The 25,894-nt window shown below is 42.7% G+C and overlaps 1 protein-coding gene across 1 annotated transcript; it reads left to right on the forward strand.

The window, feature by feature from the left end:
* On the forward strand, window positions 1-25,487 carry IFNAR1 (interferon alpha and beta receptor subunit 1). Its single transcript, XM_014843744.3, has 12 exons — window positions 1-156; window positions 395-532; window positions 5,379-5,502; window positions 9,923-10,101; window positions 12,199-12,356; window positions 12,469-12,610; window positions 13,515-13,629; window positions 16,815-17,014; window positions 17,124-17,278; window positions 19,452-19,602; window positions 20,347-20,492; window positions 21,989-25,487. The coding sequence occupies exons 2-12, from the start codon at window positions 457-459 to the stop codon at window positions 22,226-22,228; spliced, it is 1,686 nt and encodes a 561-aa protein (XP_014699230.3). The 5' UTR covers window positions 1-156; window positions 395-456; the 3' UTR covers window positions 22,229-25,487.
* The last annotated feature ends 407 nt before the right edge of the window (window positions 25,488-25,894 follow it).

Raw genomic sequence — 25,894 nt, forward strand, 5'->3', positions numbered from 1 at the left:
GGGGCCACAGGCAACAGGAAGGGCGGAGGGCCTCCAGAGCCGCGCGGCCTGCGGACCACGAGCTGGCAGTCACTGGCCAGAAGGAGGGGGACCGAGGAGGCGGCGCGGCGGCGCTCTGCCGCCCACGCCGCAGGCCCAACGCTCGCCAGGCTCCCGGTGCGGCGCGTGCGCGGAGGGGCGGGGCGAGCGAGGGGGAGGGGGAGAGAGCGAGGGGGCGGGGCGAGCGTGGAGGGGCGGGACGAGCGCAGAGGCAGGGAGAGCGGAGGGGCGGGGCGAACTCCGAGGGGCGGGGCGAGCGCGGAGGCAGGGAGAGCGGAGGGGAAGGGGAGGGGGAGGGGGCGGGGGCGGAGGGGCGGGGAGAGGCGGCCTGCGAGAAGAGGCTTCTCTCGCGCAGCTGAGCGCTCGCCGGTCGCGGTAGCCGAGGATGTGACTGGCAGGGCCAGCGGCGGTCCGCAGATGATGCTCGCCGTCCTGGGCGCGACGACCCTGATGCTGGTCGCCGGGGCGCCGTGGGTGTTGCCCGCAGCCGCAGGTGAGAGACGAGGGGTCCCGGCGCAGGCTCGGGCGCGCGAGGCTGGGCGGCGGCGGCGTGGAAGCCTGGGCCCCGGGAGGTGGGTGGGAGGAACAGACGTCCCCTCTGGGAGACCGCCAGTCGTCCGTGGTCGCGGCGTTCAGGTTGAACTGACGGGATCGAAAATCAAACAAGAGAGAGTGGTGTTCGCGTTCTTTGTAGGCCGCTTGCTTGGGGGCCAGTGTACCGGTCCCCCGGCCGGGGACGCCGTCCTCGCCGCCCCTCCCGCCCTCCCTCCGGCCGCGCCCCGGGCTCCCACACTCGCGCTGCTGGGTGTGCGAGGGCCTTCGCGTCGGGTTGGTTTGTTTCCGAATAATCCCGCGGCGCGGCTGGGCACGATTGATAACGAACAGGGCTTTAGCTACGAACTGTGTTGCTGTTTCTGAAACGTATTTCCTGAGTTTGGTAAACACTTACTCAGACCCACTTGGGAAGAGGATGAGCATTGCAAGAATTCCTCTGCCGTCAGGATTCGTACAGTCTAATAAAAAGTAATAATAAAAGAAAAGTACACCGGCAAAATACAAAGGCTAGCGGCCGTCAGGCGGCTTTGCTGCCTTTTTTAATGCTTAGCCGGGATGCCTCGGGGGAATGGCAACTATTAGAAGGCTGACTTTGTAGTGAGGAGGGGTACCCACAGAGAAACGGGGCCTAGCGACCGAGGGCAGGAATCCCGGAGGTCCCTGCGGCCGCCTGGTGCGTTCAAAATACTTAGCTGTTAGTTTAGAAAACTGTGCCTCGATGTGATACACTCGATGTGATACATCTCCAACGCTTCCAAAGATGTAGTGTGTGGGATGTGGGTTCTAGGGTCCTAGTGGAACCCGGTGTCGTTTCTTTGAAATCTTTTGTTCATGAAAATTCTGCATTAAACTCATGTTTGCTTTAATATAAAAAGAATTTTCCGAGAATTTTCAGGTAGAATTGACATTCCAGGAGGATGTACTGGAAGATCCCAATTTTAACCTAGGTTAGAGGAGAGCAGCTAAAATTAAGTTTATGCACACCTGGCATTTATGGTGCTCTTAACTGCCAGGCACTGCTCTAAGTGTTTTGAAGGTATAAATTCCTGTAGCTTTCAGAACAAAGCCAGGCACTGTTATCTTCGTTTTACAGATGAGCTGAAGCCCTGAAAGATTGAGTAGCTTGTCTAAGACTATACAGCTAGCCAGTGCTTGAGTGGGAATCAAACCCTGGGAATCCAGGGACTGGCCTGGTGGCTAAGTTCACAGCCTTTGCTGCAGGCGGCCCAGTGTTTTGTTGGTTTGAATCCTGGGCGCGGACATAGCACTGCTCATCAAACCACGCTGAGGCAGCATCCCACATGCCACAACTAGAAGGACCCACAACGAAGAATATACAACTATGTACTGGGGGGCTTTGGGGAGAAAAAGGAAAAAAATAAAATCTTTAAAACCCTAGGAATCCAGCATGAGAGCCCTGGGCTTTAGACTGGACTGTTTTCCTAAGGGCCAAGCAGTTTAAGTTATTATCCACCTGTAGTTAAGGGCCCAGTTATCTTTCAATTATCTCATTCATTTTCTTCTCAAAGGAGTAGTAATGTTCAAAACTAAATGAAATGTTAATCCTAACTTGAGATCGTTACATTGATCTATCTTTCAAATTCATAAAAAATATTCATAGTTTTAAACCTAATAAATGCAGTTCTGGGACCCTCGCCTAAGAAAACTAGCCAAAATATGGGAGGAAATTCATATTTGTGTGGATGTAGGTGTTTGAATTTCTGTCAGACTTAAAAAGATAGTAAACCATGTCTGGTCATCAATATGAGTGTGAAAGATTGGAAGCAACCAATTATATAAACAGAAGGATTGGATTAAGTGCCCGTTTATGTATTTTGCATATTAAAAGGGTGAAATGCACTATTATCAAAAGGATGTTGCTAATACTGTAACCAAACTCAGTAGGTCCATCTCTTGGTGAATGCAGAGCCCAAAAGCACAACTAAGGCTGAAGTGAGTGAAGAAAAAAGGTTTATTGCTTGCACAAGTAATGGAGGATAGCTCCCACAGCAGTGCGCCCCCACCCCTACCCCCAGCTTGGTGTGGGTGGAGATTTTATACATCAGAGTGCGGAGGATAGGTTGCAACTGTGTAACAACTGGGCCTAATCAGGGTGCATGTGCAGGCGGTTACATACTGAGTTCTATGCCATTACATACGGAGCTCAGTGGGATATGCCAGTACATAACAGGTCCCAGGTAACTTTTGGACGCTTGGAGCTGGAGCAGTTTGCCGGGTCCTGCTGCTACCATGTGAGTTTCACTGTAGGATGGCAAAATCTGCAAAAAGGAGGACACCAGCTTCTGAAAAACAGTACATTTAGTTTTCTCCTTGTCTGTGACAAATAAAAATGGCAAGCAATAGGATATATTGGAGTATATGAGGAAGACATTTGGTGTAAACCTAATTCGGCCTGACTTTGTTTTTTCCAGAAGGGCCTGACTGTGGCTGTTGAGCACACTTTGTGTATCTGCTTAGACATTTCCTATGGCCAGAACAAAGGCCCTTGAGATAAAGGTGCAACTTCCCCCCTCATTGGCATTTCCTTAGGGATATGCATCTTTCCTTAGGCTAGGAACTGATTGCTGCACTCACCTTTGACCACCCAGCTCACCTGTGACCGCTCAGCTGGAGACAACAGACTGCCACCCTGCTGCGTTCACTGAGACAGAAGACCTACCTGCTGTGTCCATCAATGGCTGTGCCGACAGAGCAGTCTCGCGACTATTGTAAAAGGGACATTTCAGTCCTATGTGAAACATCCTCTCTGGGGGTATATAACCACTCTGTACACCCCACTTCTTTGGTGCCCTTTCTTCCTTTGGGAAGAAAGGCCTCGGGTTATAATCCTCAGATTTCAGCTCAGAATAAACTCACCCAAATTTTCATTTATAGATTGGCTGTGGATTATTTTCATCGACATCTGGAAAACGTTTGATAGACTCTATTTACTTATGGATCAGATTTTCATTAACCCTTTCCTTGCCTGGTTTCTAGTCACAATACTAATAGAACAAAATCTATGAAATCTGCAATCCTGGTTAATAACTATATTTCTGAGTCCCTGTCCGTTTACCAGCCAGGTATTTGTTGCTCTCCCATGTGCCGAGATGCCTCTGACTCCAGGATCTCCTTCCTTTAGCAGCAGCAGGATTGCGTCCCTGAGGAGGTCCCTGGCTCTACTCCATCAGGTTTCGTCTTCCTAAATCAAGGCCCAGAATTACTGAAATATTCTGGACTGGAGACTACAAATGCCATCAGATCTTCTGTTAACCCCTGTAAACCCCAATCACTGCCCTTTGCCTGCATAGAATCTTATAAAATTCCAAGAAATGGGATGGAAACTAAGTTTCGAAGAGTGGGATAAGAGGAAGTATTCTATTCATTGATGAAGTCTTGGAGAATCTGAGTGTAAAACGGAAAATTGAGAGTGGGGACACTCGATGAGTACCTCCCCAAATTTTAAAAAAAATTCAGAAAATGTTTTCTCAGATGTCTCCCCTTTTGCCTCTATACCATAATATCGCTAACTGGAAAGTAGAAGCGATCCCAGTAAAGAAAGTTCTACGCAAGGACCCTTATGGCAGGAAGTCTACAAGGATGTAACATGTTTGCCCTGAGGGAGAAGGAAAGGCTAGAAATATTGTAGCAACAGGGAATAAATGGAAAAGCTGATCTCTTAAAAACTGTAGCTTACCATAGTGAAAGAAAAGCGCTTTGTAATGAAGTTCTGTGACCCCAACATTACACTGATTATTCTGTAATGAAGTAAAACGAAGATTAAGCGTGAACGTATATAGACCCAGCCCTTCAGGAACTTGTAATCTGGTTGGAGATTTGTGTTTAACATAAAGAAGCAATTTTTTTTAAAGACGTTTTCATTCAACGAGTTTTGAGCACCCACTAGATGTTAGTACGATGTTAGTGCTGAGGACGTCAACTGTAGCGTGAAACTGAGCAGTACAGATTCATGTGGCAACATGGAAAGGAAGAGCAAGGACAGCACGAGCTGCAGTATTTGAGGAAGTTTTTCTATAAGGGCTCGAACTGGAACTGGTCTAGGAGGATTCAGGTGGTCAGAGAGGAAGAGAAACGCAAATTGGAGGGACCAGAAAGGAAAAATGAGAAGACATCCAACGGGCGGAAGATTTTACTAGAAGTATAAGAGAGAGAGTAGGTCTCTAGAAAATAAACATAAACATAAATATAAAATAAACATATATAAATACATGTAAATATAAAAATAAAATAAACATAAAAATAAACAGAAGGGTTCAGACTTGGTATGCTCAGCAGCCAAGACCTTTGCAGGTTCCGGTCGGGCTTGGCTGACGTGATAAACATTGATAATTCTGTCTACCTCTGAATGTAGAATGTGAAACCAAACTGAGGCTGTAAAACCATTGAACCTTGTGTTCTTTACCTCAGTATCACTTCCAAGACCAAAGAAAAATTCTGTTTTTATACAGACTCTTTTTTTTCCAGTTGAAAGACAGTGCTTACTTTTTTTCTTTATTTTTTTCCAGCTTTACTGAGATATAGTTGACATATAGCACTCACTTTTTATAGGTTAAAAAAACTCGACCCTTTCCCAGCTCTCTCAAATGCAGATATAATTAGCAGTCTCCTTGTGCTGAGAGCAGTCATAGGTTTTTAAAATTTTTTTTATATATTTAATCTTGTTATATTTAAATATTCTTTAATTGTGACGTGAAGGGACAAATATCGTTTTTAAAAATAACTGTAGTGTATGTATAACTATCTCTTTCTTGTTGCCTTTATAGAGGGAACAAACCTAAAATCTCCTCAAAATGTAGAGGTCTACATCGTGGATGACAGCTGTATCCTGAAGTGGAGCAAAAGCGATGAGTTTGTCAGCAATGTGACTTTTTCAGTAGATTATCAAATGTACGTTACTCTACTTATTGATTTGCCAGAATCATCTGAAAAAGTTTTATAATTTGAACACCGTAATTTTTTTCAGATTTGTGAAACATTTGTTTTTTTCATTTTTTTAGAGAAATTTTATGTCTACTTTATGTAGCGTTTATAACTTCATTTCTACAAATAGAGACTTAGTCAAATTCATCTTTGGGCGTTGAAGCAGAAGAGGTTTTGGGGATGAGGATGGCAGACAGCTTCTGTGGTCCACAGCCGTATCGTCTCTGTTCTGGATGCTCCGGCATCTTTAAATATGAATTAGGGTCTGAACTAGAGCATCTCTTGAGGATATGGGAGAGTACCCCAAAAGGCCCGTCCACAGTCTTGGACTAGGCCGCCAGGTCTCATGTGATCCCCACCCCTGCAACCATAGCCCCGGCCTATTGTTCTCCAGGTGATCGCTAATAAAACTGTGGGGTTACTTGAGTAATTTGTGTGTGTATGCGTGTATAGATATGTGTACACGTGCACACAGATACATCTATAGTTTTTCTCGGATTTGATAATTTAAGAATTTTTCTCTCTAGAGATTTTTCTTTAAATTCAACTTTGAGTTTTGTTACCAATTTTGTTCTTTGCTTTAGTTCAGAATTTTCTTATTAAAGAACTGGTTTCGGTCTAACAGAGATGATTTCAGATTCCCTTATTGAAAGTTACCCTTATAATACAGAGCAGAGGCACGGAAAGGGCTTTCATATTCGTGTCCCTTCACACATTATGTTGTTGTTTTTCCACTCTTCCATTTGACTTTAGCATCAAATGCCTTATTTCAGTGTGTTCTTACTCTGTTCTGTTCTGCTAGCTTTATAAATAATTGCCTGGTAAAAACATGCCAGGCTGCCAAGTTCGGGGAGACAGCATAGGGCTATGTAGTATGGACTGGAGCCAGGCTGCTTAGCTTTAAATCCGTCCTCTGCCACTTACTCTATCACAGTTTCTTTATCTGTGAAGTAGAGAGAATAACTGATAGGACCATATATAATTTACCATCCAAACCAGGATACTTTTGAGAGTGAAACGAAGCTCTTAATTTTAGATAAGCTGGAACAATAAGCTTAAACCAGGATGGCCCCGGGAAGATGGGGCTGGAACACCCCAATAATAAAGTGTCTAACTGAGAAGGTGGTTAGGAGTGTGGAACAATTGTATATAAAGTGTTCAGTGGGACAGAGTAAGTGATCCATTGCAGTGTCGTTAATAGCAGCAGCAGACAATTATTTTTTAATATCGTGTTTCTCAGAATGTAGGACATATACCACTGGTGACAAATGATACACAGACACATAAGTAAGCTATTAGGATTCCAGTGCCTGTAGAATGCAGGCTAAGAGATCAGTGTTTGTGCCTTATATCTCAAATTTATTATGCTGTATGTAGTGTGAATATTCATTCTTTTCTTCAATAATTATTGAGTGCTTTTTATGCCAAACACTCTCCTGGGTGCTAAGAATCTATCAGTGAATAGGAGAGATAAAGATGGCATGTAGTTATATTATGAAGCTGTTTTTATGAAATGAATTTTGTTTTGGTTACATATTGGTTACATGTTCATTTTCAAATTATATTCTGTTATGATGTAAATATTCTAGATGACAAAGTTGGGGGTTTTTTAAGAAAATATAAAAGTAGCTACCACTGCCGTAGCTCTCTTATATGCAAAAGCGGTTGTAATATTGTGTGTGGCTGCATCTCCTGGAGCAGGCAAGACAGATGTAAAGAGTGAGGGTGGGTTGAAACCATATCAAGGCTTAGTTTTAAATTTTTTAAAGATTTTTGTTTTTTAATTTTTCCTTTTTCTTCCCAAATCCCCCTGGTACATAGTTATATAGTTTTAGTTGTGGGTCCTTTAGTTGTGGCATGTGGGATGCCACCTCAACATGGCCTGATGAGCGGCGCCATGTCTGCGCCCAGGATCCGAACCTGCGAAACCCTGGGCCCTGAAAGCAGAGTGTGTGGACTTAACGACTCGGCCATGGGGCTGGCCCCCTAAATTTTTTATAAGTTTTTCTGTTTATAATAAGAGTCTCTGGGGTTTTTTTTGTTTTTTTTTTTTTTTGGTGAGGAAGGTTCGCCCTGAGCTAACATCTATTGCCAACCTTCCTCTTCATTGTTTTTTTTCACTTGAGGAAGATTAGCCCCCAGCTAGCATCTGTGCCAATCTTCCTCTATTTTGTACTCGGGACACCTCCACGGTGTGGCTGATGAGTCAAGTAGGTCCACATCCAGGATCTGAACCTGCAAACCCAAGCCCCCGACGCAGAGCTTTAACCACTCGGCCACAGGGCCAGCCTCTGGAGTCGCTGGATTTTTAAAAATAGATTCTGATGTGGAGCTGTTTCTCAGGAACGGTATCATTAAATGCCAGCTTTAATCTCAGATAGGTTTCAACTTAGAAAGCAAATTTGCCTGTTGCTTTATCTCAAAATGAGTTTATTCGGGAATAGCCAAGATGTTCAGGATGTGCATGCTATGGCAAGCCAGAGGAAATCCAGAGAAGAAAGGAGGAGAGCTGCTTTTAGAGAGAAAAAGGCAGAGTAGGGAGGGGCTGTTCTAAAGAAAGTCCACCGGGCAAAGTAGTAGTTCAGGGCGGAAACAGCTTCCCCTTGGCTGAGCTTCAGCGTTTCTCATTGGCTGGCTATTGCTGAATGGGATGAGAGATCTCCCTTCAGCAGTACTTTTACTCCCTGTCCAAGATTTAAGGGTAGGTCTCCTGGTTGGTGTAACTGACGTGTATTACAGAGCCTGAGAGCTCCCCCTACAGGCCTTCCCAACTCCGATTTAGTTAGAGTTTCTTAATTTCCCCAGAGGTAAAGTGGAAGGGGAGACTGGCCAGGAATGAAGTGTTCCATATGCTTGTATACATTTTTTGGTAATTTTTTTAAATGTTTCCTTTTTGAAAAATAAGGAAGACTTGTCTTTGGGTCAGCACAAAAATTATTTCAGTATCATCGCTGGCTTCTATTATCTTAAAGCATCTTTAAAATGAAGTCTACAATATTACCCCCAAAAAAGCTGATGCTGGAACCATGAATCAGGCTTGACAAAAATGCCTTCTGAGAGAACAGTTTCTCTGCCTGGTTTTAGGGAGACAGGGCCTAACGTAGGCAGCCGTTTTGAAACCTAATGTTTGTTTTCTGGTCCTCACCTCCTTAGTCTCTTCTCCTGCTTTGTAGCAATATGTCTTTTCTGTTTTAGGGTCTCTGTGCCATTGAATTTCTTCATGTGTTTGAAGAATCTATCATCAATCACTTAAACTTTTTGATGGAGTAAATTCACCTTGAGGAATTTGTTAGTTTATGTTAACATTTTCAGTTCTTTGTTTCTAGTGATGTAAGAGAAGAAATTATAGAGAGCAGAAAGTGGAAGGGCTGGTTTGATTTTGAGAAGGGCAGAAGAAATTCTCAAACCATACTGATTCTGAGGTCTTTCTTAGGGCTAGTAAATCTATTCATAGGAGCAGGTCAGAAAGGAATCATCAAATCCAGTTCTCAGATTTTTTTTTTTTTTTAAAGATTTTATTTTTTTCCTTTTTCTCCCCAACGCCCCCCGGTACATAGTTGTGTATTCTTCGTTGTGGGTTCTTCTAGTTGTGGCATGTGGGACGCTGCCTCAGCGTGGTCTGATGAGCAGTGCCATGTCCGCGCCCAGGATTCGAACCAACGAAACACGGGGCCGCCTGCAGCGCAGCGCGTGAACTTAACCACTCGGCCACGGGGCCAGCCCCCCAGTTCTCAGATTTTTCAGTGAGGAAGAGAAGATCCAGAAATACAAAGTAGTTGGCCAAGAGGCCAGCCCAGTGGCATTGTGGTTAAGTTCACGTGCTCCACTTTGGTGGCCCAGGGTTTGCGGGTGTGGATCCCAGGCGTGGACCTACAAACCACTCATCAGCCATGCTGTGGCAGCATCCCACATACAAAACAGAGGAAGATTGGCACAGATGTTAGCTCAGCAACTATCCTTCTCAAGCAAAAAGAGGAAGATTGGCAACAGATGTTAGCTTGGGGCCAGTTCCCCCCCCCCCCCAAGAAAGATAATTGGCCAGAGGTCACACAACTATTTTTAACAAAGCCAACGCTAAGTCCACTTTTGCATTATGGATCATTTCTCTCTCAGCTTCTTTTAAATCCTAATGCAACCACCCACAAAATTCTAGAACGGTATTAAATTAACTGTGTCAAAATTGTTCCATTTTATAAATAATAACTTGGAATTTATGCATTGAAAAAGAGTGGAATGTTACACACTCAAGTGTTACCAGGACATTAACTCAAGTGGAAGAAATAGCTCCTTAAACTAGCTTTATAATGTTAGTAAACAGAAAATGTGTTTGACGCTCTTTTGTAGTTATACATTTGCTCATTCATTCATTTGCTTTTTAATTTTAAAGACCTGAGATCGATGACTGGATAAAATTACCTGGATGTCAATATGTTACTAGTACCCAATGCGACTTTTCTTCACTCCAGCTAAATGTTTACGACGAAGTTAAATTGCGTGTAAGAGCAGAAAAAGGGAATGACACTTCTCCATGGTATGAGGTCGACTCATTTATACCCTTTCAAAAAGGTAAGAAAAAGTTACCAGCTGAATTACATTATATTCTTTGTAAAATATTAGCCAAAACAGCTCACTTACTATGCCTACTTGTTTCCATAATGTAAAATCTCCCATCTTAAAAAGGAAAAAAAAGAACAAAGATTCTCTTAAATCTTTATCTTCTTCCTGGTGTGGCCTCATTTTTCTGCTTTCCCTGTGGTAGCTGTTCTCAAAGAGTGGTCCCCAAGACTCTTTCAGGAGGTCTGTAAAGTCAAAGCTTTTTTTCATAATAATTCTAAGACTTAGGTGCCTTTTTCATTTTCGTTCCCTCTCGAGTGTCTAGTGGAATTTTCCAGGGGCTGTTTGCTGTGTGTTATGGTGACTGAATGAGGGAGTAGGTGTGAGAGACATCCATCGTCTTTATTAAGCCAGACATCAGAGAGATTTGCACAAAATGTGAAACAGCACCCCTCTTCCCACTAAGTTTTTTTGTTTGTTTTGGGAAATATAGTTATTTTTTATAGCAAATATTTGTTACCATGTAAAGGGTTTGTCATTATTGTTTTATTATGAATTAATAAATAGTTTAAGCTTTTTATCAGTTTTAATGTTTAATATGCTAACTATCGTAAGACATGACCCGTATAAACAGAAGCTCTTTGGGACCCTCCATTTCTTTAAGAGTCTCAAGGGATCTTGAGACCAAGAAGTGTGAGAACCACTGCCCTATACCAGAACTCAAAGAATTACCCATAGCGCCCCTCTCTACTTCTTTTCCTCCCACTCCCTCTTCAGCCTACTCCATTCGAGCTTCGTTCCTCATCGCTTTGCTAAAACCACTCTTGTCAAGGTCGCAGTGACCTCCATGATGCCAAGTGAATTCCCAGGCCTCTTCTGGTTCATTTCTTTTGTAGCATCAACATGGGTATCACTGTCTTTTTCTTGAAACTTCCATCTCTGGATCTCTAGGCTACTGCCCTTTCCTGGCTCTCCTCTTGCTCACTGGTCACTCCTTCACCAGTTTCTCCTCATCTCCCAAATCTTAAATGTTGGTGGGTCGTCAAACCTCTTCTCTTTCTGCACTCACTCCCTGGTAATCTTACGGTTTCCAATACCATCTGTATGCTCTTGACTCCCGAAATGATGTCTCCAGCCCCATTCCTTCTCCTTACCTTTAGTCTGGAATCGCCAACTCTCCATTCAACACCTCTACTTAGACGTCTAAATGTCATCTCAGATTTAAAACGGCCAAACAATGCTCTTGATTTTCCCCCTCAAAACTGGCGTTTCTTGTAGTTTTTGCCAGTTCTCTTAGGGCCATTAACTATTTGTTTGCTCAGGCCAAGAGGCTTGGAGTCCTCTTTGACATCTCTTTTCCTCACACCCTTCATCCCATCCATCCACAGGTTCTGAAGGATGAGCCTTCAGAGTCTGTCCTGAATCCGGTCCCCTCTCACTCCCACCGCAGCCACCCGCCTCCAACAAGCCACTCATTTATCACTTAGCTACTGCAGGAGCTTCCTCCTGGTCTCCCTGCTTCTGCGTGCATTAACCAGGATGATCTTTCCAGAATGAAGGTCAGGTCGTGGCATCATCCGATCTCAGCCCTCCCGTGACTTCACGGACTAGTTAACTGCTAAGTTCTTCCTTCATTATCTGGCTGCTGGCGACCTCTCTGAGCCCGTTTTCAGCCACTCAGCCGTTCATTACCCCTTACTGTCCCTCGAAAATGTTCAGCACATTCCCATGTTAGAGGCTCTGACCTGACAGACCCTCAGCCTGGAAGATCTTTCCCCTCGATATTCACATGATTTACTCCCTCAGTTTATTCAGGTCTCAGCTCAAATGTCTCAGACAGGCTTTTCCCGACTCACTTATCTAAAACAGCTCTTCCTACTGTTCTCTGTCCCTTTAGATTACTTCATGTTTCCTTAGAGCACACAGGACATTATATGTATCTGTTTATTTGGGGTTTCTGCAGCATCCCCCACTGGACTGTAGGCTCCATGAGGAACTCTCTCTGTTGGACTATGCCAGGCGCATCCTCAGTGCTCGGAAGTACCTGTTGAATGAATGTTTTGGAATTGTATTAATAAAGTTGTATAGCAAACATTTCTGTTTTTACAGCTCAGATTGGTCCTCCAGAAGTACATTTAGAAGCTGAAGATAGGGCAGTAATACTGAACATCTCTCCTCCTGGAACACAAGATAGCGTCATGTGGGCCATGGATAGTTCCAGCTTTACATATAGCTTAGTCATCTGGAAAAACTCTTCAAGCGGAGAAGTAAGCATTATTTTTACCTTTGTTTGAGCTGAGGAAAAAGTGACATGAATTAGTTCTAAAATTTGACTTACACTTTTTTAAAGAACAAACTTCTATTTTTTTTTCATTATAGAAAAGGACTGAAACTGTCTATCCCAGAGATAAAATTTATAAACTCTCCCCAGAGACTACTTATTGTTTAAAAGTTAGAGCAAGACTACGTGTGCAGCGGAAAGTTGGTTTGTATAGCCCGGTGTCCTGTATAAACACCACAGGTAAGGACCAAGTTTTGCTTTAGATTCAATAACTATGTAGACAGATTCGCAAACTATTAATTTTGGCATTTTTCCCCTTAGCTGCTGAAGTTTATAGGATGGTTTATTAGATACTAAAAGAAAAGCATTATAACAGCGTTTATATAAGCAAAAAAAATGTTATTTGGGTTTTTTTGTCTCAAGTAGATAGTAATGAAAATTAATTCTGCTTAAAAGTCCAAATGTTTTCTAATGACAAAAACTGTTGTTATTTGTTCAGAGTCCACAAAAGGAGGAGGTAGTTGCTAGAAGAATAGTCAGTCTTGCAAAAAGTCTACTTTTATAAGTGAGATGTAAAACAGGAAAGCATCCGGATATGTTTAATCACTGACATCTTGCCGACAGTTAAGGTCAAGGGTGGGAGCTTGGCTTTATTACTTTAATTGTAAATTTAATATGCGTTGTTTTTGAAATCAGACAATACAGAAGGGTTTAAAGTAAAGTTTGTCTCACCTGCGTCCTTACCCGCGAGTCCGTTTAGCAGAGATGAGTATGGCTGGGAGTTTGTGTGTATCCTTTCCTACTTTCTCAGGGATTATAGAACATAGACACAGACATACAGTTTTTTGGGTTTTGTTTTTTAAATTAAAAAATAGGATCCTGCTAGGTATATTTTATGACTTGCTTGTTTAACCTAATGTTTGAGGACCTCCTGTATGTCGGTGCATATAAATAGATCACGTTCTTTTGAGTGGCTGCGTGGTATTACGTAGTCTGAATGTTAACCATCACTTACTTAACTATTCTCTCATAAGGATAAAATGTAAGCCTTTTATCTGCTTGCCCACGCTGTTAAGAATTCTTACCATATGCTATGTCCCTAGAGTAAAAATGTTTGCATTTTTGTGTATTCTTTGTCTTCTAGTTGAAAATAAACTGCCTCCGCCAGAAAATATACAAATCGATAGTAATAATTGGAACTATATTATTAAATGGGATTACAAATATGAAAACATGACTTTTCAAGCTCAGTGGCTCTAGTAAGTTTTATTCCATAAATTTCCTTTTGCCTAGTTTAGTTTGCCCTGTTTATCATGCTTCTTTTCTCCTTCTTTTCACTCTACTTCAGACACCTGCCACTCCTTGCACGCATGTTGACCGATCAAGAGGCAGCTATGATATATTGGAAACACGAGATTTAATTCTAGTCCCAGCTCTGCCAGATGCCATTGAGCTGATCACTTAACCTTTTTTGGCCTCAGTTTCTTCATTTGTTGTAAAATGAATGTATTCTAATAATACCTAGTGTTCTTACCTGCTCTTTTTTAAAACAGCGTGATTCCAGTTGTGCGGGTTATTTCCCCAGTCTGGAGTACTTGGCAGGTGCCCCTGATCTTGTCTTCCAGATTCACTTTTTCCATGAGTCCTTGAAATGGTCTCAGTCCAGTCACTCTGCCTTGTTCAATTCAAGTTAGCCTTCCCATTTTCTTGATTATTTCAGTGCGTTTGATAGATTTTTTAGTGATTGCTTTACTAGGAAATTAAGAAAGTTGGAGAGAACTCTGTTCTATGTGGTTGAGTAGAGATTAGCTAGATATGGATGAAGTTTGAGCACCCTACCTGGAAGAGAACTGTGTCTACTTCATATTGACTGGAAAATTGTAGGGGATAAAGAGAGAGAAGAGGAAAATCAAGTGGAAGAAGTGGATTATGGGGAGAAAAGGAATGGGGAAAACAGATTTATTGAGGGCAGAGGAATAGAGGGGTCAAAGACAAGTATAGCTAAGGCAGGAAAGGAAGAGTGAGAAGACAGAGATGAGAAAGAAACAGAAAAACGAGAGAGAAGGGTCGTTGATACTCCTGTGATCCTTTAATGTTAGTTTTAAACCAAGAACAGTTTGCATAATGGAAACATGTTCATGTGCCTACATGCCCCTCAATATATATATAAACTCACACACTGATCGGGAAACTGAGCAGTAATCTTTTATGTATACTTCACTTTCAGGAGTATGTTAAATAATAGGGCCACAGACTGGAGAGGGATAAGAGTTTCTAATGGCTGGTCTCTGAGTTTCTTTCTTTCTTTCTTTCCTTTTTTTCTTTTTTTTGCTGAGGAAGACTCACCCTGAGCTAACATATGTGCGAGTCTTCCTCTATTTTGTATGTGAGTTGCTGCCACAGCATGGCCACAGATGAATGGTGTGGGTCCATGCCTGGGAACTAAACCCAGGTCACTGAAGTGGAGCATGCCAAACTTAACCACCAGGCCACAGGGCCAGCCCCCTCTGAGTTTCTTTTGGGTTCTTGGCACACTGTACAAAGCACTGAAGGAATTGTAAAGATAAGCAATATAAAACACATGGTTCTGGAAATCCGAAGCAGTTCGCTGACATGGCATAGCAAAGGGTGATTTAGCACTGAGGAGTGGTGTGCAGATTATAAGGGTTGTAGAAATCGAAACTGTGAAGGTGGATGGGGCTGGAGAGACCAAAGAGGACATTTGGAAGGAGATGAGATGTGGACAAGGCCTTTGTTGTTGAATCAGCCATTTCGGAGTGGACAACTCTTGTTGTTGACGTCCTGGTGCATCCTAGGCAGGGGCCACAGCACAGGGGAAAGCTCAGGGTATGAAGACTTAAAATGAGGTGGGGGCAAGGGGGAGGTATTCATTCTCTGTTGCCCTGTAACAAATTACCGCAAACTTAGCAGCTTAAAAAACACCTTTTTTGTCTCTCAGTGAATTCTGGTCAGGAGTCCAGACATGCCTTAGCTGGGTCTTCTGCTCAGGGTCTCACAAGTCTGCAATCGAGATGTCACCCGGGGCTGTGATCTCACGCCAGGCTCACGGTCCTCTCTAAGCCCCTGTGGTTGTTGGCAGAATTCATTTCTTGCAACTGTAGAGCTCATGGTGGCCTGCTTCTTGGAGACCATCAGGAGAGGGCATCTCTGACCTCTAGATCCTCTTTTAAAGGGCTCATCTGATTAGGTCAGGCCCACCCAGGATAGGCTCTCTTTTGATTAACTCCAAGTCAACTGATTGGGGACCTTAATTTCGTTTGTAAAATCCCTTCACCCCTTTGCCATATCATGTAACCTAGTCAGGAGTTCATGGTTGCTGCCCATACTCAAGGGGAGGGGATTCTGTAGGACGTGGGCACCAGGGGGCAGAATCCTGGGGGCCATCTTGGAATTTTGCCTACCACAACCAAGAAGGCCTGCTCCGAGAGGAGCAGAGCATCTGGGCGTGGGAGAGCAATGAGAGAGAAAGTTGAATAAGTAGAATGGGATAAGGTTAGGCTTAGTCTCGGACTATGCTACAGGCATTGGGTGCCACTGGGAATCTCGTGTTGAGGGGTGAGGTAACACGAGGTGTGGACTCGAGGAGGGTGAAGATGGCTGCATTCTCTGTGGTGCAATGGACTAAGGGGACGCTAAAGACGAGGGAGCCAGTTGGGAGGCTGTTGTAATCCCAGGCTTGAAATGGGGGGCTTTGAGCTGTTGGTTTCTGAGCAACTGGCTTGACCTCTCCAGGCTCTGTTAGGCGCCCATGTTCTGTTGAGACTTGCTCTTACAACACTGGTGTGTCTCTCTGTTACAGCCCTTCCCCACTGATGTGCTGGTACATGTTTAGCAACTGGCTTTCCAGAAGGGAAAAGCCTTATTTGTAGTGTTTGCTAGTTTTCATGCTACAGGTACTCCCACCATGGCCACTTGGAAGCCACCAACGTGGTGTCGGTGAATATGGAGTTGGGAAGAGCAGCACAGTAGCATCTCCATTATGTAATATTTCCACCCAAGAGATACAATAGACATAGGCTTGAGTGTAGATAATAAAATGTAGTCAAATAATTCGGACAGAATTGAGTTTTGAGTACTTATTACTTTTTAATACGATTTGTTTTAAGTTTATACAATTTAATTTTTAATAATGGCTGTGTTTAACAACTGGCTGACAGCATTCCTGAGAATTTGATGGTTGTTTTTGTGCACTGGTGCGAGCCAACTCCAGCACACCACTCCTTTATCACACTCTGGAGCAGGATCTTTGCTCGTCTTTTGTGTTGTATACATGTGTCTTCCACTGTTCTGTGAGTTTTCTGAGGGTGTGGACTGTTTTTCTCTGTAACCTTAGCCCCTAACAGAGTCTAATGTATTCTGGGTACTCAGTAAATATTTGTTGAATTAATGTGTTTGGAATAAAAAAATTTTTTTGTCTTGAAAGTGGCTATTTAAAAAAGTTTCCCGGGAAACATGAAGATAAATGGAAACAACTACCAGACTGTGAAAATGTCAAGACTACCCAGTGTGTCTTTCCTCGAAGTACTTTCTCAAGAGGAATTTACTTTGTCCGTGTACAAGCGTCTAATGGAAATAACACATCTCTTTGGTCTGAAGAGAAAAGATTTGATACTGAAATACAAAGTAAGCCAGTAGTTTTTTGCCTTAGATATGATTCTTCAATTTGGTGTAAATTCTTAAAATCGTTTTTCTTGTCGGAATTGAACATTGCGTCTTCACAATTTTTTTCTAGCTATCATCCTTCCCCCACTTATTAACCTGAAATCTGTTAATGGTTCTCTGCGTGTCTATATCGGTGCTCCAAAAGAGTCTGAAAACAAGTCTGTGGACCAGCCTTACCGACTAACTTATGAAATTAATTTTTGGGAAAACACTTCAGATACTAAGGTAAAAAGACGGTGTAGTATAAATTTGCAGTTTAGAGTTATAACTATGATTTGGGTAAACAAAGCTTGAAGTTAAAATTTTAGGAAAGTTTTTAAACTTTCAGACCATGTGATTAACTCAGATATTTACAAGATGAAGAATATTAGCGTCTTTCCATGTCAAAACATCGTAAAGTCATGGATCCCCTGCACCTGGGCCCCAGTGTGTTTTTAAAATTCAGATCCCTCAGCCTGTTCCTACTCTGTCTGAATCTCTGGGGGTAGAACTCAGGAATTTGCCTTTTTAACATGATTCCCAGGTATTCATCCAAACCAGGGTTTCTCAACACTATTCACATTTGGACTAGATAGTTCTTTGAGCTGTCTTGCACGTTATAGGATGCTTAGCAACATCTCTGGCCTCTGCTCACTAGATGCCAGTAGCACTCCCTCCTGGTTATGACACCAAAAATACCTCCAGACATTGCCAAATACCCCCTGGGGCAGGGCACCTCCGATGGGGCAGAAATTGGTTCTTAGGGGGCAAAAGAATCTTAGATTATGATGGTTGTGGCCCTCCAGGAGGAAAGCATGCCTCCAGAGTTCAACTTTGCCCAACAACATATTATTCCTCAGTATTCAACTTTTTGGTGAGGGAGAGATTAGAAAAAAATCATCTTAAAAGGCTCCTTAGGGAGGTGGAATGGAAGAAAAGATTGAGAAACACTAAAATTCAAAACCCGCTGAGAAAGATTAGACACAACGTCGGTTAAGCTGTATTACTCCTATTTCCCCGTCGAATTACAATCAAGGAATCAACCTGTAAAAACTGTGTGCAGTTGAGTTGGTAAATTCTGTAAGTTTATTTCATTTTCTGTTGGAAAGCTAAGGCCATTCCAGTGGCTTGGCGACTTTCATTTTAACTATCTGAACACACTGTAACCATAGCATAATTTAGCCCATTGAGAGTTATGGTCACTTCTCAGTTGTCCCCAGATCAGGAAAACCTAAATTTGGTCTCAAGCTACCATATTGTGTAGCCTTAGGTAAGGTACTTTAGCTCTCTGAGACTTTGTTCCTCTTCTCTAAAGTGGTGGTAGTCATAGTAACTAAGTTTTTTGGAAAGGCTGTTTATAAGCTTTAAAATGAGGTGAGATCTAGGAAAATACCTAGCACGTTGTTTGACCAATAATAGAGATTCAGTACCTTTTAGTCGCCATCCTGTCTTATTCTGGATAATACATCAATAATTACAGTCCTAGTAGCAACTCATATTTATCGAATGCTCATTATTTATCAGGTACTGTGCTAAGTTTTTTCCGTGAATTGTCTCATTCTTCAAAACAGCCCTGCCAGACAGTACGATTGATTAAACGACTGCGCAGCAAATACTTGGGCTGGAGTGTTCATTACTGCTTCAGTCATGCTGGGCTTTAGACGGTAGAACGTGAGTGGAGGCGATGTGAGCAGAGGCCTGAAATGCGCCTGCGGGGTTCAGTTTGGCCCTCATGCTTCTCTTGTTGCCGAGAGGAAAGCATGCTCCCCATGGTCTCTGGCCAAGGAGGAAGACGGATTCGTGGAGAAGACCTAGACCCGATCCACAGCCGCAGTGTGAGCTCCCCCAGCCAATAGGGACGCTCATGAGTGAGGAAAATAAATATGTTTTGAGCCATGGAATGTTTTGTTACACAATTATTTTGTCGTAATTATTTGTGGTGATGTGTTATATAATGTGATTATGGCGATAGCAGACTAATACAGATACGAGCAGTCATTGTCCTCGTTTACAGATCTGGAAATAGGGCCCAGAGAAATTAAATAACTTGCCTGAGGCTGCAGAGCTGTAAGTGATACCTTAATACAGCCAGTTTGAGGCCAGAACCCCTGCCCTAAACCATTCTGCCACTAAGCAGAGTCATAGGACGGCGATTAAACCAAATCAGCATGTACTTATAAATTAGAGTTGTCTTAGGAATATGTCATATTCTTTTCTGGCAGCAGCATTTTTCATTTTCCGATTGGGTTATTATGTGTTGCCCAAAACGAATTTATATTTCTTAAACATATACCGACCAAGTGTTTGGGAGAGACCAGCCTTAGATTGAATGTCTAAAGAACTCAGAAAATAGATATTTGCTATCTGATTTCGTGAGGCGGCTAAATTTTATTAATGATTTACCTTTTTTTTTTAATAGAGTAAAATTCTACAGAAAAAAACTGATTTTACTTTTCTTAACTTGAAACCGCTGACTGTCTATTGTGTCAAGGCCAGAGCGCTCATCCTTGAGGAAAAGTGGAATAAAAGCAGTGATTTTAGTGACACTGTGTGTGAGAAGACAAAACCAGGTCAGAATCTTTCATTATGTCTCTTTTGAAAAAAATGTAACTAGACAGTAAAAATAACTGAATTCGTTGAAAATTATAAAATATTTCCTTTTTACTGAAAAAGAGAATATTTTCTTCATGAACGATGAGTCGAAAGTAGACCTCCAAGCTAAGTCTCACAGTTTTAGAAAATACTGTTAATACTCAGCTCAATTCAGTATTTTTAATGCTTTATATTTCATCCAATATCCACAATTAATTCCCTTTAATTACTATTCTTTAGCATTTAATGGAAGACTATTTTAAATTTTTTTTACATAATGCTTAATATAGTTGTCATGCAGAAAGCACTTAATTAGTTCAAGTGCAAATTTTTGTATAAGGGAGTGAATTCCTTCCATTTGGTATTTTACAGCTTGTAGGGCTGACCTGTGGGAGCTTAGTCACAGGGTGTGTTTACTTGTGCTAGCCGTGTGTTTCAGAAGAAGGGCTGGAGAATACTGAGTGTGCTTGGAGCTCTGTGTCAATATTGTGTCCTTCACTAAGGACCTCTCATTCACTGGCCTGGGCCACTCCTTAAATGTAGATACCATTGCCTGCACCTGTGGTGTGTGCCGGGCTGGCAGAAGTATTCCTAAGGGTATTATTTAATAGGTTTTGTATTTCCTTTCACATAGCTAATCTTACACACAGACGTCAGCACTATTAATGTATTTGTGTGTCCAAACACGTGTTGATGCTAAACAGCATTTATTTTGTTTTTAGGAAATACTTCCAGAACCTTGCTTATAGCTGGGATTTGCATTGCATTACTTATTCTCCCAGCTGTCGTTTATGTTGTGAGAGTCCTCTGGAGATGTATCAATTATGTGTTCTTTCCATCAAGTAAACCTCCTTCTGCTGTAGATGAGGTATGTTCTTTTTTTTGATCAACATCTGGGTTTTTCTTAAAATGGGAAATATATATATTTTTTTTGGTGAAGGAGATTGGCCTTGAGCTAACATCTGTTGCCAATCTTCCTCTTTTTTTTTTCTCCCCAAAGCCCCAGAACATAGTTGTATATCCTAGTTGTAGGTCCTTCTAGTTCTTCTCTGTGGGATGCTGCCACAGCATGGCTTGATGAGCGGTGCGTAGGTCCCCACCCAGAATCTGAACTGGTGAAACCCTGGGCTGCCAAAGCAGAGTACATGAACTTAACCAATCAGCCATGGGGCTGGCCCTGGGAAATATATTTGATTTCAACAGAATGTATATGTTTCCTTGATAGTCAGAAAATAATACAGATTGATTTGGGTGTTTTCTTCAAAGTTTCCGTACATTAGCTTTAGATACGGTCATTTAATGTAGTACAACACAGATTAGTAAAGTTTATCCTTAATCTCATATTTTTCTGGCAGTTTACTGTGGCATTTGTTGTGCCATTGGAAGTCTTTATATTAACAAAAAGGTTAAAACGTTATCATCAGTGCGGAAACTGTGTTCACTGGAAGAAATGACAGAAAATGAAATAACGCAACTTGAGTTTTCTCTCATGACACCTCACAGGTTTTTGTGTGACCCTCCTGTGAGGTCAGCATATTTAACGAGGTCATCATTTAGAGCTTACACGATGACAGTGATGAAGACCTGAGCAGGGACTCTGCCCTGGGGATGTATGTCCCTGTGGGGGCGGGGCTGCAGGTTGCCTGCCTTGGGAGTATGGTCAAGAGCTCAGGCGCTGCGGCTAGAGGGCCTGAAAGCGAATTGTTGATAAGCTGTTATTAGCTCTGTGAACTTGAGCAAATCACGGAAGAGTGCTTGAGCGGGTACCCTTAGGCTATACGATGCAGCCAATGCTCCTCCTCCATGGAGGTGTGCGCAGGTCCCCCATAAAGGCTTAGCACTGTGAAAATGCTCCATGAATCCTATTTCACTCTCACCCTGAGTTTTTAGATATCCTTCCTGTATACTCTAATACTCAGCTGTCATTCAAAGAACTTCAAACTAGCTTGTTACAACATCTAATTAATCTTAGCTGCACAGGGAAAAATTAGTTTATCACTTGTGCTTCTTCTGGATATTTGTGGATTGGATGCAAGAATTTTTATTATTTCAAAATAAAATTTGCACAGTCCCAGTGCTCTCCTCTCTCCTGCCTCTTCCGTGCTCTTCCACCCCCTGCCCTGTCTTAGGTCCTCTTCATGTACTCACCAAAAGCAATATTAAGATGTAAGTGACCTCACTAGTGATGCTTCTGTTCTAAACATTACAATGCAATTGATATGCTCCGAGCTGACTTTCTAATATGCATGCCTAACATGGCTTTCCTAGATAATGGACTTAGGAAACTGAAGCTATAAGGACTAGAAAACTAGTTTTCGTTATTTTAAATAATCTCTTTCTATTTTTTTTCCTTTTTTACATTAGTATTTCTCTGAACATTTACTAAAGAATCTACTCCTTTCTACTTCTGCGGAACAAATTGAAAGATGTTTTGTAATTGAAAATACCAACACTGTTAGCGCAGCAGAAGAAACTAATCACGCTGGTGAAGATTACAAAAAATATGGCTCCCAAACTAGTCAGGATTCAGGAAACTATTCTAATGAAGATGAAAATAGTGGAAGTGGACTAAGTGAAGAAGTTCTGCTACAGGGAGCTGTGTGACCGGAAACCAACTCTCAAATGGTAGGGAGTTTTGTGGGAGTTTACCGGGAGCCTGACCTCTTTGCTTCTCTCAGTAAGTATCAAGAAGATTTTCGGTTTCTGGGGAAGAAAAAACATCTTCAAGTCATAGATCCTAAAAATATAGTCAAGCACTTAACTGTTTACAAGCAGAATTACAGGAATTTGGAGAAAAGTTCCCTACATTCTTTGCCACGTGTAAAGGCTTGGAAGACCTGTCTGGGCTGAGATGAGTTAAATCCGGAAGATGTCGACTGTCTTTCTGATGGTATCTTAAGTACCACTGTGCTGACTGTTTGTGGCTAAGGGCAGTACGTGTGTTCCTGTCAGTTAATACTGTCACGGGGCTGCTGGTTGCTCTGTGTCATTGGTTCATTCTCCATTCCCAGTATTATAGTGCATTATTTTTCAAGAGATGTTTAGAACATCTGGTCTTTTCTTTTGACACCGAAGCAGGCCCTTTGGAAATTTCTTTAGAAAAGCTGAATACCGCCACCGCTGGTTTTCTAAAAAATCGCTTTCTCTAAAAAACATCCACAGATACCAGAAACGTGATCCTTAAAATTTTTCAGGGGAATTCTGTCCACTAATCCCAAGGACATTGGCTCCAACATCACAGTTGCCTTTCCCTGCCGCAGTTTAGGATTAAAACCAGGTAATCTTTTCCATACATTAAGAGTTCCTGATTCATAACTTATTAGAACAGTGGCTTCTGACTAGAATTTGCATTCACAAAAGTTGTAGAGAAATGGAGAGCTATCTGACTAGCAGAGTCCCTATTATTTTTTAAGATATGGGAGTCTGTGGAGGTTAGGCACAAATGCACGCAAGAAGCCTTGGGACCAGAAAATGCTACTGATGGACCAGACAGAGTAAGAAGTAGAATAATTCAGTAGGAAAGAAGCGGGTGACTTTAGTGACAATGAAGCATAATGTGTATAACCAGCTTTTAATTTTCAACATACCTTGGGGTTGTTTAGCCCGCCCTGGTGGTCTAGTGGTTAAGATTCGGGGCGTTTACCGTGATGGCCCAAGTCCATTTCCTGGTCAGGGACCCACACTACCCATCTGTCGGTTGTCATGCTGCAGTGGCCACATGTTGCTGTGATGCTGAAAGCTAGGCCACTGGTATTTAAAATGCCAGCAGGGTCACCCGTGGTGGACAGGATTCAGCAGAGCTTCCAGCCTAGACAGACCAGGAAAAAGGACCTGGCCACCCACTTCTAAAAAAATTGAAGACCTGTGAATAGCAGCGGCAAATGGGTTTGTTCGTTTGTATGGCTTCCCTGGGTCTTTTTTCATACCAGGCCAGCTTCTCTACCATGGCAGTCAGTATTCATGGATCCCCTCAGCTCAGCCTGCGTATACTCAAGAAAATGCAAATTATTTATTATCAAAGTGAGGGGCAAATGTAACTGGAAAGAAAACCTAATTTTAAAAATTGTATACTGCTTTTCAAAGGCACCTCTAGCTTATGTTTAAGTTGGTTTGGTGTTTGGGATTATTCCTGGAGATCCTTTGCAGGAAAGGAGTCTAGGAGTTCTGGCAGCCTCTAAGGCGAAACCCTCTACCTGACTCCTGCGGCCGGGAGGGACCAGTGAGGGGAAAGGAGAGGAAGCCACCCAGCGCCTGCCTATGCGTAACAGTCTTCCTTATGTAGTGTGTCTGCCAAGATGACAGCTTCACCTGGGTGGGAGGAGAGGCTGAGGCAGCTGCCCAGGGCGGGGCTTGACACTCAGCACGCCCTTGGCATGGGCACAGCTCCGCAGAGCATTCCATGTGCTTTCCTGGGTCTGCGGTCCCAGCTTGTGGCAGAGTATGGCAGGGATCAGGGCGGCCCAGGAACCCCCTGAGACACAGCTCTCTGCTGGAGAATCCCTCAGTGACCCCAGCACACCTTTTGAGAGCAGGTCTTTGGGGTCAGCCTCCATTCGTAAAGCCCTGTCTGTGGAAATTTGCCTCTTTGAGGGTAGGTTAGGAGCCTGGCGTGACCCCCTGCCACCACTGCTTTCATACTCTGCCCATCCAGCGGTCCCCTCCAGTGCTCGGGCCCCAGATTTCCCACAGGAGAAAGCGGCTGTGGACTGGATTTCCTAAAAAGAAACAGTGTCTTGTGGGACGTGGAGGAGGGAAAACTCAGACACTAAAAGGAAAAGACACCGATGAAATGGTCGGGTCCCTAAGATGTGGGACTGCAGGTCTTTACGTGGTAAGACCCTCTGTGGGCCTCGATGAACAAGCCTGGGGGCATCAGCAGCAGCATACAGAAACACCCTCATTTCTCCCTTGTCCTCTAGACGTGAGAATGCACTCCTGTTCCATCCTTCATCACGGTCCGCATGTAGTGTTTCCAGGCTGTGCTCACTTGGAAGGTGCTAAGTATTTTTTCTGAAGAATGATGTACTTGAAAATACCATATACTTGGGAGCACCAATAAACTGGCTCAGAATTGCAATGTTGATAGTTCTTGGAGAGGCTGGATGTAATCTAAGAGTTTGTGTAAAAGATTTGTATCGTCACAGCCAGAAATAATAGTATATTAATACATACGTGAATAGCGACATGCGCCTGTCAATGTGTACATGCCTACTTACAGCAACACACACACACATATGTGATGGGGGCCGCATTCCATTAGTATGGCCGTAAAGGATTTATTAGGAGAGATTCTAATTAGAAAATTAGAAATGCTGCTCAGAACCCTAAACTTTTAGGATCTGACCAGAAATTTGCAACCTGTAAAAAAGTTATTTTAAAAATATTATTTAGGGTTTGTATCTTCTCCCCAAGCTGTGACTTCTAAAGTAGCCTCAGATCCCTCTTCAGAATTTGGAGTGGACAGAAACTTTCCTACCTCTCTTTTCCTCCCCGTTACGCTGTGACTCCCTGACATGTTGTGTTTTTGTTTCATCTGGTGTGTGTCTGTCCCCAGGAGACTGGAAGCTCCATGAGAGCAGGGGCTGACTTTTATGCATTACTGTACCCCCAGCATCTATGGCAGTGCGCTGCCTTGCACATAGAAGATGCGCAGAAAATAACTACAAATGAATGAAATCTAAAATTTGAACCAAGTCGGTGTTTGTGACCATTTTCGTATGTTTTATTGAGTTATGGAAGGACGTAACCATGTCGTCAATGTTTTTATACAATAAGCTTTTGTGTTTTTCATTTGTAGTTTTGTCTTAAACCCTATTACTGTAAATAATTTTATATAATAAACACTGAGGCCAAAAATCTTTGATTTTTTTGTTGTGCTTGAACTTAATAAACATTTCTGCGCCAAATGTGCTTCAACTGGTGCCTTCATGAGGCATTCATAATAGAGGTGCTGTGCCCCCACCGAATGTTCCGATGTCCAGCATGGGGTATCGTGAAAGAGCCACCACTTCTGTCACTGTCCCACGGAGCTCCTTTCTTTTCCATGATCTCAACTTAAGACTTGGCTGGAGGAATTGAATAAATGAGTTTGCAGTAGTGTTGCGTACTCTGCCTTCTTGAACTAAACTATTTTCCTTTTACCGGTATTTCTTCTCAGGATAAGCTCTTTCTAAGGAGTCTCTGTAGTCCTATATGTAACTACGTCTCTCCTGAGGTAGCCACATTCAAATCTGAAGTTGAACACAATTGATATTCAAGCTGGAAACTCTT

The sequence above is a fragment of the Equus asinus genome, chromosome 18 (assembly GCF_041296235.1).
Source record: "Equus asinus isolate D_3611 breed Donkey chromosome 18, EquAss-T2T_v2, whole genome shotgun sequence".
Classification (NCBI taxonomy): domain Eukaryota; kingdom Metazoa; phylum Chordata; class Mammalia; order Perissodactyla; family Equidae; genus Equus; species Equus asinus.

Excerpts from the sequence above, each read along its gene's own strand:
- IFNAR1 (XM_014843744.3), top strand. The coding sequence starts at position 457 with ATGATGCTCGCCGTCCTGGGCGCGACGACCCTGATGCTGGTCGCCGGG. Across the intron at positions 12,357-12,468 it reads AAAACTCTTCAAGCGGAGAA|AAAAGGACTGAAACTGTCTA; the intron begins GTAAGCATTATT and ends TTTTCATTATAG. Across the intron at positions 17,279-19,451 it reads AAAACACTTCAGATACTAAG|AGTAAAATTCTACAGAAAAA; the intron begins GTAAAAAGACGG and ends TTTTTTTAATAG.